General features: G+C 49.0%; 1 protein-coding gene across 1 annotated transcript; it reads left to right on the forward strand.

Moving 5' to 3' along the window:
• Window positions 1-2,226: 2,226 nt before the first annotated feature.
• On the forward strand, window positions 2,227-7,247 carry LOC109785367 (protein FAR1-RELATED SEQUENCE 5-like). Its single transcript, XM_073503775.1, has 3 exons — window positions 2,227-2,335; window positions 4,931-6,506; window positions 7,229-7,247. Exons 1-3 carry the CDS (start codon window positions 2,227-2,229, stop codon window positions 7,245-7,247), a joined length of 1,704 nt encoding a protein of 567 aa, XP_073359876.1.
• Window positions 7,248-17,336: the final 10,089 nt, after the last annotated feature.

Raw genomic sequence — 17,336 nt, forward strand, 5'->3', positions numbered from 1 at the left:
AATTTTTTTATAGATAAAGTAGATACGTCCATGGGCCTGGCGTGGCAAAGAAGAATATTTGGATCGTTTCTGAAACAAAGAATAACCAGCCAAGCCCATTTACACGCACAGCGATTTGCCGGGACGGGGAGGTTCCCTACACCGGCGGCCCGGTGCAAACCCCCTCTCATCGTTCCACACACAAAAAAAACTCCCTCTCACCTCTCCCATTCACTAATGTGCATATATATAAAATTTGAAACCTTCCATAGTAGTACTACCTTCGTTCTGGTTTATTGGTCCCCATTGTATTTTGTGTCAAATTTTGACCATAAATTTAACTAATAAAATGTTCATGCATGCACAAAAAATTATATCATTGAAAACCATGTTCAAATACGAATTCAACAATACAATTTTTGTTGACATGCATTAATATTTTGTTAGTTAAATATTTGACCACAATATGACACAAATTACAAAAGGGACTAATAAACCAAGACAGAGGTAGTACATCAAAAGAATATGAGCCGTTTATTTTCAGTCGTTTAATGGATTAGATTGACCAATACTATCAGACAATATCAGTAATATTTTTTGTTCAATGGGAAAAATTGGAAGACCCACAAAACAAATCACAAAACTCTACATGCAGAAGCCCGCGTGTTTGGGAAAGTAGTGGCTATACCCATGTTATCTGCATTCCGCTACACCCTTAGCATACATTTGCTGTGAGATTCGTGCTGCCGGCCACTGTTTTGGAGGCGTGTCAGGTGATTAGTAGTAGCACATAGGTCGTCTTGTTATGTACTGGGTACTAGCAGTACCATTCCGCAATTCCGATACCGGGACCGATCCAGCCGAGTACTTTTCGACGAAGATGAGATGCAACGAAAATGATTATACTTAGTGGAACAGTATTTCTTGCCCCGAGAAAACACCATGTACAAAGCTAGCAATGCTAGCCTCCTACGTTGATTGATCATGTCCAGTCCAGATGCACCAGTACGTACGTGATCGGCCGATAGTTTTCTGGCGATCAAGCCGGTGGCTGTAGAGCCTGCACAAAAGCAACGCAGGCACATATCACCCATCTAATTTTGCCGGAATACATCACATGATTCCATTGTCACGAGCAACCCGCATCCCGGTGATGCTAAGTTGCCGATACAGGAAGCGCAGCTCCTCGCAGACATGAGCAATCATCTCACGGCTCACGCTGTACTTGCCTCCGCGGAAGGCTCGACGCCGACGTACATCGTACCCTGGCAAGGAGGTATACTCACACATGCGGAAGCGTTAGCGACGTTGTGGACCAAGCGGAACGCCGGTGATGCGGCGCGGCGACGGCGGCAATGCCGCAAACACAGTCGGAAAGTCCACCGCGCTTACCCATGGGGGGCAGGCGAACTTCCGAAGGAAGAGCATGGAGCCCGGTGTCCTCAACAACGGCAGCTCCTTCGTCAACGCCATTAATGCCATGATGTGAGCACTGAAGTGTGCTTGATTGTTGGACAGGCCAGATCCCTCCCCTTCGTCAACGGCAGCCTCAGATCCCTAGCTGCCAGTCCCTCCCCGCTGCTCCAACCCCAGCCGCCGCTGCTGCCGGCAAGGGCCACAGTGGCGGCGGGCCCTACAGTGGAGATCCAGGGCGGGTGGTCACCGCGGCGGAGGCGGCGTCTCATGCGGGGAGGCCGGGGGCGGCAGTCAGGGCGGCGCCCCTGCTGCGCGGCAGCGATGGGAGCCTTCATGGCCGGTGGTGTGGCGGTTGCGTGCGCATGGGTGGCTCCGATGGCTGCGGATCTGGCGTCCTGTCCAGATCCGTCTCGGTACGGCCTTGGCCGGCCGGTGGCGTGAGGAGGACGGGTGAGGGGCGGCTGGAGGCTCCCTGCCAGCGTGCCGATGGCGGCCCTCATCTCCACGGCGAGGCTCCGTTCGGTTCCAGCCAGCTGCTAGGTCGGGGGACACGACTCCCAGTGAAAATCGCGTCGACTTCGGTCATGGCGGACGATGGCTGCGTCTATGACGTCGTTCCCTTCTCGAGGCATCGTTGTTGCAGGTCGTGGCACCCTACTCGTGATGTTCTGGGGGAAACTCTAGATCTGGATCTATCGGATCGAACGATGATGGTACCTTTGATGCCGTTATCCCTCCTGAGGGCATCATTTTGGAGCAAGTGCAGGTTGGACGGGACAAGCGGTAGAGCGGTGTCTCATCCGCTGCAAGGCCGACGGCGGATCCCGTGGCATGGCGCTGCGGAGGTTCGGCAACGGCCGCGTGTGGATGGTTACGTGCAGCATGGTGAAGTTGTCTGGTGTCGTGGTGGCGTCGACGCCAGGCCAGGCAAGGTCGACGGGTCAGTTACTGCTCTGGAGATGGACTGGTGGAAGATGATTGCGGCAGTCTCTGGGAGTGCGTCGGTCCGGTATGGGACCCAGTCCCAGTATGTGGCTGGGCTGGGCATCCGGCTTTAGATGTTAGGGTTTGGTGCGATGTCCGCTAGGTATTAGGCCCGTATATTCGCTGCACCTTCATCAATGGGATATGAGTAGCAACAGGTGTTGCCTAGATGGTGGCTTCAGGCTGACTGATGTATTACTTTGTATGCTTTCTGTGAATAATTAATAAGGTTTTTATCAGTTTTGCCATCGGCTGTATAACGCTGCTCAGTTTTGCCACTAAACATTTTCACTACTCAAAAATGCGACTGTTCTATTAGATCAAGCTCAAAAAGACCATTTTTCACCGTTACCGTTTGGTCAATACACGTTGACTGAAGTTAGATGACGAAACTACCCCTATATAATGTTTAGTGGCAAAACAGTTTGTCTAATTCACATCTAGATGTTCTTTAAGGATGTCACATCTAAGCTCCCATAAATATATAATGCAACATCAAGAAATAAAAAAGATTAGGACAAAAAAATAGACCACAAACAGAGTAGACATCAACTTAGATGTGACATAATTATATCATATCTAGATGTGTCCTACATAGACCCATTAATAAAATGACCGCATGCAGCGTCCAGATGCAGAGGCGGGGCCTATCCTCCTTTTCAAAAAAATAATTAAAAAAATGACCGGTTGCGGCAACGATGAGGCCTGGCTGATGATGGTCTCGCCGAGCGATTTTAAAAATTAAAACAAACGAATGAAGAAACTACCCAGATAATCAACGGACGAGATGATTCAATACTAGTAGGTCCCAGTAGTAGTATAAGGTACGCTAAAAAAACTCTAAAAAAATACCCTCTAGCTTAGGGTTTTTGGGCCTCGGTCGGCGATCACATCACCGTCGCGAGGAATTTGCCACCAGTACGTCCGTCCGATCGGCAAGGACGGGGTCGATTTTGCTACGAGCTCTCTGCTGGGTGACCCACTACCCTTTGTCGCAGTCACTGTCCCTAATCCTAGTGGCGCCGCCTAAAGGTTCTTCATCTAGGTCAGGCGGATGGAGTGGGAGCAAGTAATTAGAAGAGATGGTGCAGTTCTTATATCTCAAGGACAATGAATTAGACAATCTGATCGTTGGGGAAGAAGAAGTTTACGATTTGAGGCGGATGCAAGGTGGCTTGCGATAGGCAAGTTGAACACAGCTCGCCCCTTTAGTTCATCGGCAATGTTTGAGACGTTCAAGTCAGTTTGGGGGCGGGCACACGTTCTGAAGTACACACAAGCGGGGGATAATCTCTTTGTCTTCCCGATGTGCTGATTGGGCGATTGGAAATGGTCGTTCATGGCGGTCCATCGCTATTTAGACTTTGAGGTTTTTTACGGTACCCTATACTTCTGAAGTAGGAGGGACCAGTATAACTAAATCTGACCATTGATTTCGTGAGGGTAGGATAGGCATCAAAATTAAGGGCGACATGTTTTTTTTTGCCACGGGCCTAGGTTTCAGCCCATTTTGTACGCACACGGCACACCCAGTCGCGCCACTCGATTGATTCGCCTCCTTCTCCCTGCCGCCGCCGCCGCTCGCCTCCTTCTCCCTGCCGTGGGCGCCGCCGCCAGTCGCCGCCACTCTCCCACGCATTCGCCTCCTTCTCCCTGCCGCCGCCGCCAGTCGCCGCCGCTCGCCTCCTTCTCCCTGCCGTGGGCGCCGCCGCCAGTCGCCGCCACTCTCCCACGCATTCGCCTCCTTCTCCCTGCCGCCGCCGCCAGTCGCCGCCGCTCGCCTCCTTCTCCCTGCCGTGGGCGCCACCGCCAGTCGCCGCCACTCTCCCACGCACAGCCCTGCTCCCGCGGCCGCGCCACACAGCCCTGCTCCTGCGGCCGCGCCACCCTAGTCGACGTAGCTGCTTCCGCCCTTGTATATCCACGCTCGCCGTCGTGGACCTCTGTGGCGCGTCCCTGTATCTCGACGTGGTAAGGATTACTCTTGTGAACACTACACTAGAATTGGCATGTCTTCAGTTCATGGACAAATCATGTTGAGTACTGCTGCAGGATGGAAAAAATCATAGTTAATTAGATCCTGCATGATGGGGAAAATCAGAGTTAATTAGATCCTGAAGTGCACGCTCGTCAAAAGAAATGTTCTTACGGAATGCATTGTTGTCTGGTACATGGTGTTTATCAGTGAGTAATTTGTGCTGGACAGTGGGGGGGGGGGGGGGGGGGGGGAGTAGCCACGGTTTATTAAGTGTAATGTTGTTTTGTGCTATAATTCTTATGCATGTGTACTGCTGTCTATGAACGTCAAAACATAATGGCTCAGTTTCGGACAATAACAAAAATAGTACCAAATGTTGTTCAATGACATACAGGAGTATATGTAATGTTCTGTTTGATTATATACGCAAGCATTGTTACTGATGCATTTTGATCTTACTGTTCATACTTTTAGCTCGACATACTAAGGCTATCTTATTCTTCGTACTGAAACGAGTTTCAGTTTCACAAGTGGAATTCAAATAAGTTAGATTTGATTCTTTATTAATTGCAGTGTTTGACATGGAATATGGGAGTGCCACCCTGGAGGACATTGCAGAATATGACACGGTGATCAGTCAAATTTTTGGCAGCGAGGAAGAAGGTTACAATTACTATAATGCATATGCTCGGTCAAAGGGTTTTGGTGTTAGAAAGGAAGAACTGACTAGGAAGTCGGACACGAACATAGCTTTTCGGCGCCTCTATGTCTGCTCTAAAGAAGGATATCGGGCGAGGAAGCACTTTGAGAAAACTAAACGGGTGCGAACTCCTAGGCCGCTGTCACGTTGTGGATGTGGCGCTCGGATGGAGATCGAGCTTCGTATGGATAATGGTGAATGGTTTGTAAAAGATTTTTTGGACGAACATAACCATCCACTCGCTAAGCCTGAGCAGACAACTTACATAAGGTCACATCGTGGGCTGAGTGACGTGCAAAAGGCTGATGTCATTGAGTATGGAATTGGTGGCCTTCGAACACATCAAATAATGGAAGTAATGGAGAAGGATAGTGGTGGTTTCAGCAAGGTAGGCTTTATACCTCGGGACCTGTATAATTTTGTTGCCAAGTACAAGAAGGAAAGGATAGAAGGCCGTGATGCCGAATTTGTGCTCCGTTATATGGCAGCCCGAAAGGACATGGATGGCGAATTTTTTTACAAGTACACCACTGATAGTGAAGGGCATCTGCTGAACATCTTTTGGGCAGACGCACAGTCTCGGATTGACTATGATGCCTTTGGTGGCGTCGTGATCTTTGATAGCACTTACCGTGTGAACAAATACAACCTGCCATTTGTCCCCTTCATAGGAGTGAATCACCATCGCAGCACGACCGTGTTTGGCTTCGGTATTGTCTCAGCTGAGACCGAGGCATCTTTTGTGTGGTTGCTTGAAGCATTTTTGGAGTCAACTCAGCAGAAACATCCTAGATCAGTAATCACAGATGGTGACCATGCAATGGCGAAGGCAACAGCGGCGGTTTTTCCCAATACAGATCACCGGTTGTGCAGCTGGCACATCGAGCAAAACATGATACGACACCTACGGAAGCAAAAGCTCAAGGATTTTAGGAAATTTGTTTATCACATCTGGGATGTCGATGAGTTTGAGAGACGTTGGGTTGAGTTTATGGTGGATTATGATATCTCTGAAAAAGATGCTTGGATTATGACGATGTACGAGCTGAGGAAGAAGTGGTCTAGGGCCTATACGAAAGGTAGATATTTCCTTGGCATGCAGAGCAATCAGCGTAGCGAAAGCCTAAACTCTAGGCTTCATAAGAATCTGGATAGGAGAATGTCACTTGTTGATTTGCTAGAGCACTCAGATCACTGTTTATCGCGTATCCGCAAGAATGAGGCCGAGTTGGATGCTACAGCTTCACTGACAGTACCTTTTACTGAATTAACAGCTGATCCACTTGAGAGAAGTGCTGCTCTCATTTATACTCCAGTGATGTTCAAGAAGGTAAAACATCAAATCATGCAGTTGTCAAAATGGGAAGTAGCAGAAGTGACCAAGAATGATGCTTTTGTTCTGTATACAGTTGCTCGCAAAGAGAGTAGGCATGTGACGTATGATGTGAGGTTTGTCATGGCAGGCCCGTTGCTTCAGAGTGTGAATTGCCGTTGTCTGAAGATGGAATCGGAGGAGATCCCGTGTGCTCACATTTTTTCTGTTCTAAAATACCTTGGCTTAGTCAGAATTCCTAGGTGTTGTGTCTCAACAAGATGGACGATGGTAGGCAAGTCCGCATTTGACTCAGAGAGGAATGGTAATATGCATGAATGGTCTGAGCGGATGGATCGTTACCATGAACTCCGCAACATTTGTAGTCTGTATTTATTCAAAGCTTCAAACAGCCAGGAGACGTCACAGAAGGTGGTGGATTTTCTCAAGGGTATTATAGCTGAAGGCGGCGAAGATGATGGGAAAAATGAGGCGGCATCACTGGGCCCTCTTCCAGCATATTTTTCAGGGTCAAGCCAAGCATGTCCAGGCAATGTCCGGAATCCAAAAAAAATTAAACCGAAAGGTGCTCCATCCAAGACATCCAACAAGAGGTGGAAACCGTTTAACGAGATTTGGAATGAAAAAAAATGTTTCGAAGAAGTGAATTTTATTTTTAAAATGCCTGACTTTTATAATGCCAGACTTGTATGAATTGATTTTTTTAGTGGTGGTGCCGCTCATGTACTCGTCTACTCATGCTATTGATGCATCTCCTGAAACCATTATTTTGTTGCATTGTGTGGCAGAAGATTTATTGTGTTGGTGTTTCCTGAATGATTTATCTTATCGCATGAAGGTCATTTCATTGGGATTAGGAAGTGCATAGTAAGCGTGTTCATATGATCTCGCGAGTCAATTTCTAATTTCTTGAGTGAGTTATATATTCTGTTCTTGAGCTGAAAAGTTGGCTATGGCGGTATCTGGACGGATGGTTGCACATGTATGCAAAGTATACACTGAAAACGAGGCAATAGGTGAAAATCACAAAATGAATTATCGTTTTGAGCTACAGATAATCAAAAATAATTACAAGCAAAATATAAATAATGTCCATAATGGGATTCGAACCCGTGACCTTGAGGATATTAGTACACAACCTAACCAGATGAATAAATATTTTTTATGTAAATTTTCAGATATATAGTTATTTATGTCACTTCAGATAGCTCGCAATAAAAAAATAGGAAAATATTATAACTAGGCTCGCAAATTATTTTGTACACATAATTGGAGTCACCTAATATCCCTCTGTACATCCTAAAAATTGGAAAAAGTTTGGGCTCATTTGGTTGAGTTGGAAAAGAAAATGCCTTTGAGACTTGGCCTCCGGCAGATCCGAATGGTCCTGGTTGCACATGATGTGCACATGATGTACGTGATGGCATGCATGAAATGACCCCAAATTTTGCCAGCATGTGTGCATGCCCTATCTATAACCCCACGCAAAATTTGGAGGAAGCCGGACACTGAACGCATGTTGCGTCACGTCCGGGCAGTGTTTTAGGGGTTTTTCATCGGGAAAACCCTAGAAAATGCATCAAACGTCGGGAAGCAACGAAAATTGGCATGCTTTCTTGCCATGGTGCTGTGAGGGTGTGGAAAAAGTTTGGGCTCATTTGGTTGAGTTGGAAAAGAAAATGCCTTTGAGACTTGACCTCCGGCAGATCCGAACGGTCCTGGTCGCACATGATTTACGTGATGGCATGCATGAAATGACACCAAATTTTGCCAGCATGTGTGCATGCCCTATCTATAATCCCACGCAAAATTTGGACGAAGCCGGACACTAAACGCACGTTGCGTCACGTCCGGATAGTGCTTTAGGGGTTTTTCACTAGGAAAACCCTAGAAAATGCATCAAACGTCGGGAATCAACGAAAATTAGCATGCATGCTTGCCATGATGCTGTGAGGGCGTTGAAAAAGATTGAGCTCGTTTGATTGAGTTGGAAAAGAAAACGCCTTTCAAACTTCATCTCCGGCAGACCCGAACGGTCTTAGTTGCACATGATGTGCACATGATGTACGTGATGGTATGCATGAAATGACACCAAATTTTGCCAGCATGTGTGCATGCCCTATCTATAACCCCACGCAAAATTTGGACGAAGCCGGACACTAAACGCACGTTGCGTCACGTCCGGACAATGCTTTAGGGGTTTTTCACTAGGAAAACCCTAGAAAATGCATCAAACGTCGGGAATCAACGAAAATTAGCATGCATGCTTGCCATGATGCTGTGAGGGCGTTGAAAAAGATTGAGCTCGTTTGATTGAGTTGGAAAAGAAAACGCCTTTCAAACGTCATCTCCGGCAGACCCGAACGGTCTTAGTTGCACATGATGTACGTGTTGGAATTGTTGAATGAAAATTTCGTAAGAAATAAAAAAATACTTGAGATATGAAAAAAAAATGAGGGGTACTCGAGATACGAAATTGGTTAGTACGTAAACCCGATTTGCTACCACAGCGAGGGGATATATATTGGAGTTTTTATTTAACTTTTTTGACACTTGGGATATGTATTGCAGACTGCCATGCACGGGAGTTAGGTATAGCTGTCCCGCAAAAAAAAGGGAGTTAGGCTGCCAATATCCTGAGAAAGAAATAACAGAAACCCATCGTACGTACTACTAATACGCTCGATCTAATCTCCCTCCAGTTTCCGCCGCCGCCGTTTCCACGTCGTCCTCCAGAAAGTTGCCTGTGTGACATTGCATAGTTCGTTCATGGAGCATCGCTCTTATCATCCGCCACCACGGAAGACACCACGAGGGAACCCGCCACCACCGCCATCAGTGAACCCGCCACCTGCGAACCAGCCACCACCTCCATCAGCGAACCCGCCACCACCGCCAGCACCCAACCCGCCACCTGCGAACCAGCCACCACCTCCATCAGCGAACCCGCCACCACCGCCATCAGCGAACCCACCACCACCGCCAGCACCCAACCCGCCACCTGCGAACCATCCACCACCTCCATCAGCAAACCCGCCACCACCGCCATCAGCGAACCCGCCACCACCGCCAGCACCCAACCCGCCACCTGCGAACCAGCCACCACCTCCATCAGCGAACCCGCCACCACCGCCATCAGCGAACCCGCCACCACCGCCAGCACCCAACCCGCCACCTGCGAACCAGCCACCACCTCCATCAACGAACCCGCCACCACCGCCATCAGCGAACCCGCCACCACCGCCAGCACCCAACCCGCCACCTGCGAACCAGCCACCACCTCCATCAGCGAACCCGCCACCACCGCCAGCACCCAACCCGCCACCTGCGAACCAGCCAGCACAGAACCTGCCACCAAGGTACCCAGCACCAAGGAATCCGCCACCTCGGAACACGAACGACAAGGCGAAGTCAACAACACCACAAGAGAAATCACAAGCAAAAAGGAACACTGTAAGGAAATTCAGTACCTGATCAATATTACGGCAGAGTATTCCGTTACGTAGATGTGCATATTATATCAGAGTATTTCGTTTCTTAGATTTGTATATTAGAGGAAAGTATTTTGTTTCGTAGGTTCTGACAGATTAATATCCACGCCTATGTTTCCCAAAGATCAATCTTCATCATCCATATTACTGTTAGACATGGTGAAACTCTAATCTATCTGGCAGATGTGCATAATAGATCATAGCATCTTTCGAAGCTAGATTAATGACATATTCGAATACGAACCTATATGTTTCCCATAGAGTAATAAGCATAGAAAAGAAGGGTTAACTTATATACGATGACGAACAGTACATGCTAAAAAGCCTCATATTTGTCTTTTTTGTGTAGCTCACATTTTAATGTATTTCAAACTGATTTCATAGTTGTCAGATGTGCAATCAAACTTGGGTTGAAGGAATTGTATAGTAAAGATGCATGGTTTACTGCTACTATCTTTATTATGTAATAATGCTAATTGATATCCTTTTTGATCCAATGATCAGGAAACACAAGTCTGTTCCCTTGTAGCATATCATGGAGTTACTAAAGATTTCACTACAGACCAGACAAGAGCCATAGAAGAGGTCGACCTAGGTGGCCTACTGAGGATCCTTCATATCAAAATTCACAGGAACATGTGCAGATCAATAGCGGAGCTATACGACCCCACCTGTGACGCCTTCATCATTGATGGGGAACCACTGTCGATAACAACACGGGATGTGGAGCACATATTTGGTATACCTACAAGGGAGGTAGGGGTTGAACCCGAAGGAAAAGATGTCAACCGGGCATACAGTGTCTTCCGACAATAAGGAGACAGGAGAATAGCATTTGCAGAGCTGCAGAATATGTTAAAATCACATATAAAGACAAACACACATGGAATAGAGTTCCTCCAATCCTTCATTTTATATTCAATTGGGATCGTACTTTGCCCAACAACTCAAAGATACGTTAGCTCAGCTTATGTGCCGCTTGTGCAGACAAAGGAAAGTATCAAGGCCATAAACTTTGCAAAGCTCACGCGTGATCATCTAATGAAGTGTATTATAAAGTATAATGAAGCGAGAAAAAATCCTGAAAAAATAGCACTCCAGGGTACAGTAAACCTTGAGGGAAACCTTCCGTTGCTGCAGGTTGACCCTCACACTAATCATATAGATGTATGATTGTAGCACAATATTGTGCAATGACTAACGTCCACATTTTGCAGTTTTGGTTCTGGGAGAAGCGTCGTCTAGATAGATTAGACAGAACAATTGATTACAGCAAACGAGATAGACCACTCGTACAATACTGGGACGAGCTGAAGGTGCGCAAAGTCTGTGCTATTTTTGATAAGCACGGCCTTCAGGCCGGAGAGGTACATAAATTACGTATTGTACAACATTTGTATTTATTCTTCCATATTTATTTTCATTATAAAATAGGAACCAATTTCATCAATTTATTTCAGACCGTACATGACTTAAAGGAGCCATGGGACGTACCAAGGTCGCCGACACCTGAGTTGTTTGATGAATTGCCACCGACAGATTCAAAGGTAATTTGTTATTCTTCAGTTTTGTACTTCTTCGTGCACCAAAGGGTTAATACTTTTCTCATTAATATGCCTGTAGCTGGTGATGAAGCTTCATGATCTCGTTTGCCGAGTGAGAACAGACTTGATGGAGCAGCACCTTCAGACCCGCGTACAAATGTTGCGCAAATTCAGGCACCTAGAGCAGGAAAATGCAAATTTGAGGAACTGGTTATACGCCAACCAGAACGGCAATGTAAGTACCCTACCATCCAAACACGCACTTAATCACTCTTTTCTTCCTATGTATAAAATAATGACAACTAGGCACCTATGCAGGACTATTGGAGCCGACCAGAATACGAGTACAATGACAGCGACAAATTTGTTGCGTCGCCCCTTCATGGCCGTGACTTGGCCTCAGACTTTGATGTAATTTAGTAACTATATTAATTATATGAGTTATTTTTCTCATTTTACAAGCTCCTCCCTATGACTTGCAGGGTGCTCACGATGACATCACTAGTGAGCAAAACTTCCAGGGTGCTCAGGATGACATCACTACTGACAAAAACTTGCAAGGTGCTCAGGATGACATCAGTAGTGTGCAAAAGGAGTTTGAGAGAGACGATGCACGAAAGTCAGACGTAAGTAAGTATATTAATTATGCGAGTCACTATTTTTTATTAAATCTCCTACCTTGGACACGCAGGGAACAGGAGGGTCTACGATGACAGTACAGAAGAAGAGACAAAGGAAATCCACATTTGCAAATAATGAGGATTTTATTTATTTTGATGAACCCAAACAAACTAAAAGAGGCAAGAAAACTCCGAAAGACATGAGTACTCCCATAACGGGAACGGATGATGCTCTAGATGAGAAGATAGTCAGGACGGATGATCCTCTTCCCTGGTGTGTGATTAGTCTTCTCACCGTGTGTGTGTTTGTTCATGAGAGAATATAGATATTAGAGAGAGAAGAGAGGTGATACATGGATGCAGTGCCAACAATACACACGTACAATAGCTAGGCATACTACATCAACACTGCTAGTTCGCGTGCTGTTCCCCGGAAAGTACGTCGCTGATGGATATCTAGGAAGAACCTTTGAAGGACCATGAACGGCATTGGGCCAGCTACAGCACACAGTGTGCAGTACATTGAACAACCGTAGACAAGCTGAAGCTGTCGTGGTGGGCGACGGTGGGTTGAGATGGTCAGTGAGCAGCAACTGGTGGCTCAGCGCAGTTTAAAGTACAGAAAAATAATAATCAATTAATCAAGTTGCATGTGTTGTACATGACTATTATTAGCTCCATTGTAAGTACCATATATACAGCAAAGCAGTGCATTCTTTGTACTACTCATATAGCAAACGCCAAGGGCAAATGCCTTGCATGTCATTTAGATGCCGAAGTTGACGGCTCCCATGTCTGATGGGCCACTAACGAGACAATGAGCCTCTTGACAGTCCAGGTCCGCGTGTCAGAGCTAAACACCAAGTGGTTGAACTCATCTTTGGCCTCCATCGTTAGCAGGAGAAGTGGTACTCCCGCTACGGCTGTGGTGGCCGGTCTTGCTGCCTTCCTCGACCAAGAACCTGCCACTCGGTTGTGGGATCAAATGGAGCGAGGGCGCGGCAGCGCTGCCGGGCCGGTACGGTTGGAGGGCAGCGTACCAGTGCAACGTCTGGCTCCAACTGAATGTGTATCTTCTATTCAGATTCCGAGAGATATGGCTCTGTAAGGTTTTGATTTTCAGTTTGTGAAAATTTTCACCCCAGGCCGAGATGGCCGAATTTTTGCCAATTTCACCCCACGCCGAAAATTTGACCAGAATTTGACTGAAATTTGACCAAAATCTATTTTTCCGCCGAAAGATATTTTCCGCCCCAGGCTGAGATGGCCGAAATCTGATTTTTTTTGGCCGAAATTCAAAACACGCCTCTGTATGGCTGTATATGTAAATGAGGATTCAGGATCTAATTGACTTCATTAGCAGGAAAATAACACCACTTGTTTATCAGGGTGAAAAAAGAATAGAACACCCAAACTTGAATTTCTGGATCCCTGCAAACCAAGGCTACAAAAGGTTCCTCCAGCCCCATCATGCACCTACATCTCCCTGAGAATTTTACTGTGGTGATTCCCATAGTATAATGCATCTCCGTGAGAATTTTGGTCATTTCCATATGAAGTCCCAGCCGGAGCGCATCTGCATGACCATCAACGCCGAGTTCTAGCAGATCCGAATCGTGCTATAGCTAGGCATACTACATGAATACTGCTAGCGCACACCTTGTTCCTGGGGAATTACGTCGCTAGTGATCGATATATTGGGAGAACCTTTGAATGGCCATGAACGGCATTGTGCTAGCTACATCATCGTGTGCAGTAATAGAACATGTCGTGGTGGGCAACGACAGTCGGTTGAGATGGCTAGTGAGCTGCAGCAGGTGGCTCGGCGGAGTTTAAAGTCGCCATTGAACTGCCTCCTGTTGCAGGGCCACGCGGACATGCTTGTGGAGACCAAGTCTACCAACAGCTCCTTGAGCCACCGGGCTCAACCCGGGTTTCCAATAGAAGTGTGGTCATTTCCACATGAAGCAACGAAACTTAATGCTCAATCTCACTGGAAATGGTCATCCTAATGCCTCTCAATCCTACTACTCCTGACCAGTGCAATTAGCTACTCTTTCCATCATCTGAACCTAGCTAGAAGAGCATTAAAAATACTTAGATATGTTGTACATTTTCATACTACTTGTTCTTGCAATTGTTTATATAACCGTCGATACCAGGTAGAGGAGAGAAACCTACAAAGTTTTACAGTTGAAAGGTGAAGCATATAATTAATGTCTCATCAATTCGTTTGGCTCAGCTACTCTTGTATCTCTTCAATTAATTGATGTGTTTTTTTTTCGAAAAAGAGGTTATCCCCGGCCTCTGCATCAGAACGATGTATACGGCCATATAATTAAACAAGTAAAAGGTTCAACAAAGTGTTCAGGTCTCAAAGGTAAACAAAGCTCACAAAGAGCATAAACAGGAAAAAGCCACAACCGGCTGGCATATAGAAGATAGGAAACTAAACACCTATCCTATTACATGACCGCCATCCAAACCGGTTGAAGATAGCCCGTGCTACCGTCTCAAACTGGATAGACCCAGTAACCATACACTCCCTGGCATCCGTCGAAGTGTGTAGCAACCACATACGGATCAATGCAGTGGCCCGGAAAATAACCTGCGAGAAATAAAAATTTGTTGTTGTGTTAAAAACCATACCATTCCTGCAGCTCCATCTACTAAATGCGGGACAAGGCCACCTATCTGGCCACTATCCTTGTGTCGGAGTAAATGGCCACGGGTAGCCTAACCGACTCCCCCTGGCTCTTCAAAAAATTATCAGGCCGATCGAGCCTTCAAGCACCCAAAGCATAGGGCCGCCTTCCCCTGGCCGGCTATCTCACAGGCCGACTACTGGAAGACGGCCCGGCCCTAAAAACCCTCCCGAAGAGAGCCACAAGATGGCCGACTCCAGGAAGCCGGCCACAAGAGTACCGACTCCAAGAAGCCGGCCACAAGAGGACCGACTCCAAGAAGCCGGCCACAAGAGGACCGGCTCTCAGAAACCGGCCACAAGAAGACCGGCTCCCGGCAAGCGGCCAAGATTGCACCCACATAACGGTGACGAGACGGGGCGTGGCTACAGTATAGCCTGCCACCCCCGAATCCCGGAGCACGCGTGGCCACAGTGCGTCGTACGGGTCGGCCATCCCCCATCCGGCACGTCACTGTTGCCATGTTGACCATGACGCCACCCACGAGAGGCGCCAGTACGGCCCAAGGGCGGCAGGTCCCTTCAGCCAAAGAGATGCTCGAAGGAGGCCAAGCCTCCCCCAGTCGGCCTGGGGCGTAGCCGGCTACTTCCCTCCCTCGAAGTATGTGCGTCATTAAGGAGACAAGACGAGGTAAGGCTACAGTGAGAGCCCGCAGGGCGGCAGCACTGTAGCCATGCTTACCTCGACAAAGCCCTCGTCATCAGGGGCGAGGCTACAGTAACCAGCCACCGACAAGACCCCCAGGCGGTGGGGCCGGCCTGTCGGCCAAGAGGCCGGCAGCCGGCGGGACCCACCAGTCGGCGGGCCCCAGCGGTCGGCGGAGAAGTCGGCGAATACAGACGCTGACGGCTAGGACCCGCATCCAGCCGGATTACCATTGTATCCCTGGGGTAGGCCTATATAAACCCCCCAGGGCACCCATGCAAAGGGTTGATCTCTTAGAGTTTGAGACACCACATAGAGAGAAAAGAAGAGCTAGCCTTGCCCTTCTTCTTCTTCTAGCCAAACAGCTCAAGGAGCCACTTGTAGCCACTTGTGTTGATCTAGTGATCATGCGGAGACCCCGCAGAGCAGGACTAGGGGTGTTATCTTCACGGAGAGCCCCGAACCTAGGTAAGATTCGTCGGCGTGCATGTCTTCGCCTCATCCCGTTTCCAGGCACCGGCGATGTCTTACTGGCTCCCACAATGATAAGCCACCCGTTGGCATATGTCGCACCTACCACCCGACATTTGGCACCCACCGTGGGGCCAGGTGCACCGTCGTCCGGAGACCTGTTCTGGACGGGAACCCTTTTCCTCCCCAGCAAGCGTAGCCAGCCCGGCACGCCCGATGGCGCTTGCCCCGACGCGCTGCAATGCGTCGACGACGCCTGCGCGGCGAGCTGCCTCGCCGATCTTCTTGGCGAGGCTCGCATCTCCGACAAGCCTGCGTCCGACGCGGGCACAGGCTGCCCCGAGAGCCGCCTCGTCAGCCTCCTCGACCAGCTTCACGTCTCCAACGAGCTTGCTGTGGACTTGGAGTCGGTCGGCTCCACCGACCCAATGCTTGTCGAGTCCGACACGGCATCGCCTGACGCCTTCCCCACCCACGTGGTGATCATCGACGACCCTCTTCCGCGAGCCGACAGTGGCAGCAGTGCTTTCGCTGAGGTGCTGGTCATTAGCCACGGCGCCGTCCCAGGCGAGAACGCCCACGATGCCCTATAACCGGCGCTACACGACCTGTCCGTCCCCATCCCGGCCGACGCCGACGTCGAGACACTGGAGGCACGCCGCCTCGCCCTCGTCGCGGAGGCCCAGAAGATAGCATCCATGAGACGCCTCACTGAGGCTCACCAGCGCGAAGTCGACCGCGCCGCCTTCGGAACGCCGCCTCCTGGCGGGCCGAGCCGAGCCGGCTTCGTCAAGAAGCGCGGCGCGGCCATTGCCAGCATGCTGGGAGCAGACCGCCCAGTCTACGCCACGCCACTCGAGAACCTGCGTGCCGCTCAGGCGGCCGTAGACGAGCTGAACGGGCTGGGGGCCGACGAGCTTCCCTACATGACTAGACGCATTCAGCAGCTGATTGAGGCGGCCGCAGAGCGGCATGAAGCCAGCGCCCGCGCTGAAAGTCCTCCCCCATGCCGAGAGCACGTCGTGACATCCCGGACGCCGACTGTAGACGGCGCCCGCGCGAGAAAAGACAAGGAACCGGCTGCTAGCCGTAGTCGGACTCGGCTCACCATCGAGCGCGACGCAGAAGGCCGCCCCCGAGCTGTGGAACGACGAGGCGATCTGCCTCCTCCCCCGCCTCGTGGGGAGAGATATCCCACCCCGCCGCCTGTTACGCATCCGACTCTCGGCGGCCGACTGGGCCACCGCGAAGGAGTCGGCGAGAATGACGCCCGCCACCGGATCGACCGCCAAGCACGATCCCTGTCGCTAGAAGAAGATGATGATGTCGGTCCGCCTTGCTTTGGCCCCCGCATCCGCGACGAACCCTTCCCCAAACGGTTCTCGCTCCCAAGAGACACGCCAAAATACAACGGCTTGTGAAGCCGGAAGACTGGTTGATCGATTACTCCACCGCAGTCCGCATAGCGAA

Source organism: Aegilops tauschii, chromosome 1 (assembly GCF_002575655.3).
Source record: "Aegilops tauschii subsp. strangulata cultivar AL8/78 chromosome 1, Aet v6.0, whole genome shotgun sequence".
Classification (NCBI taxonomy): Eukaryota; Viridiplantae; Streptophyta; class Magnoliopsida; order Poales; family Poaceae; genus Aegilops; species Aegilops tauschii.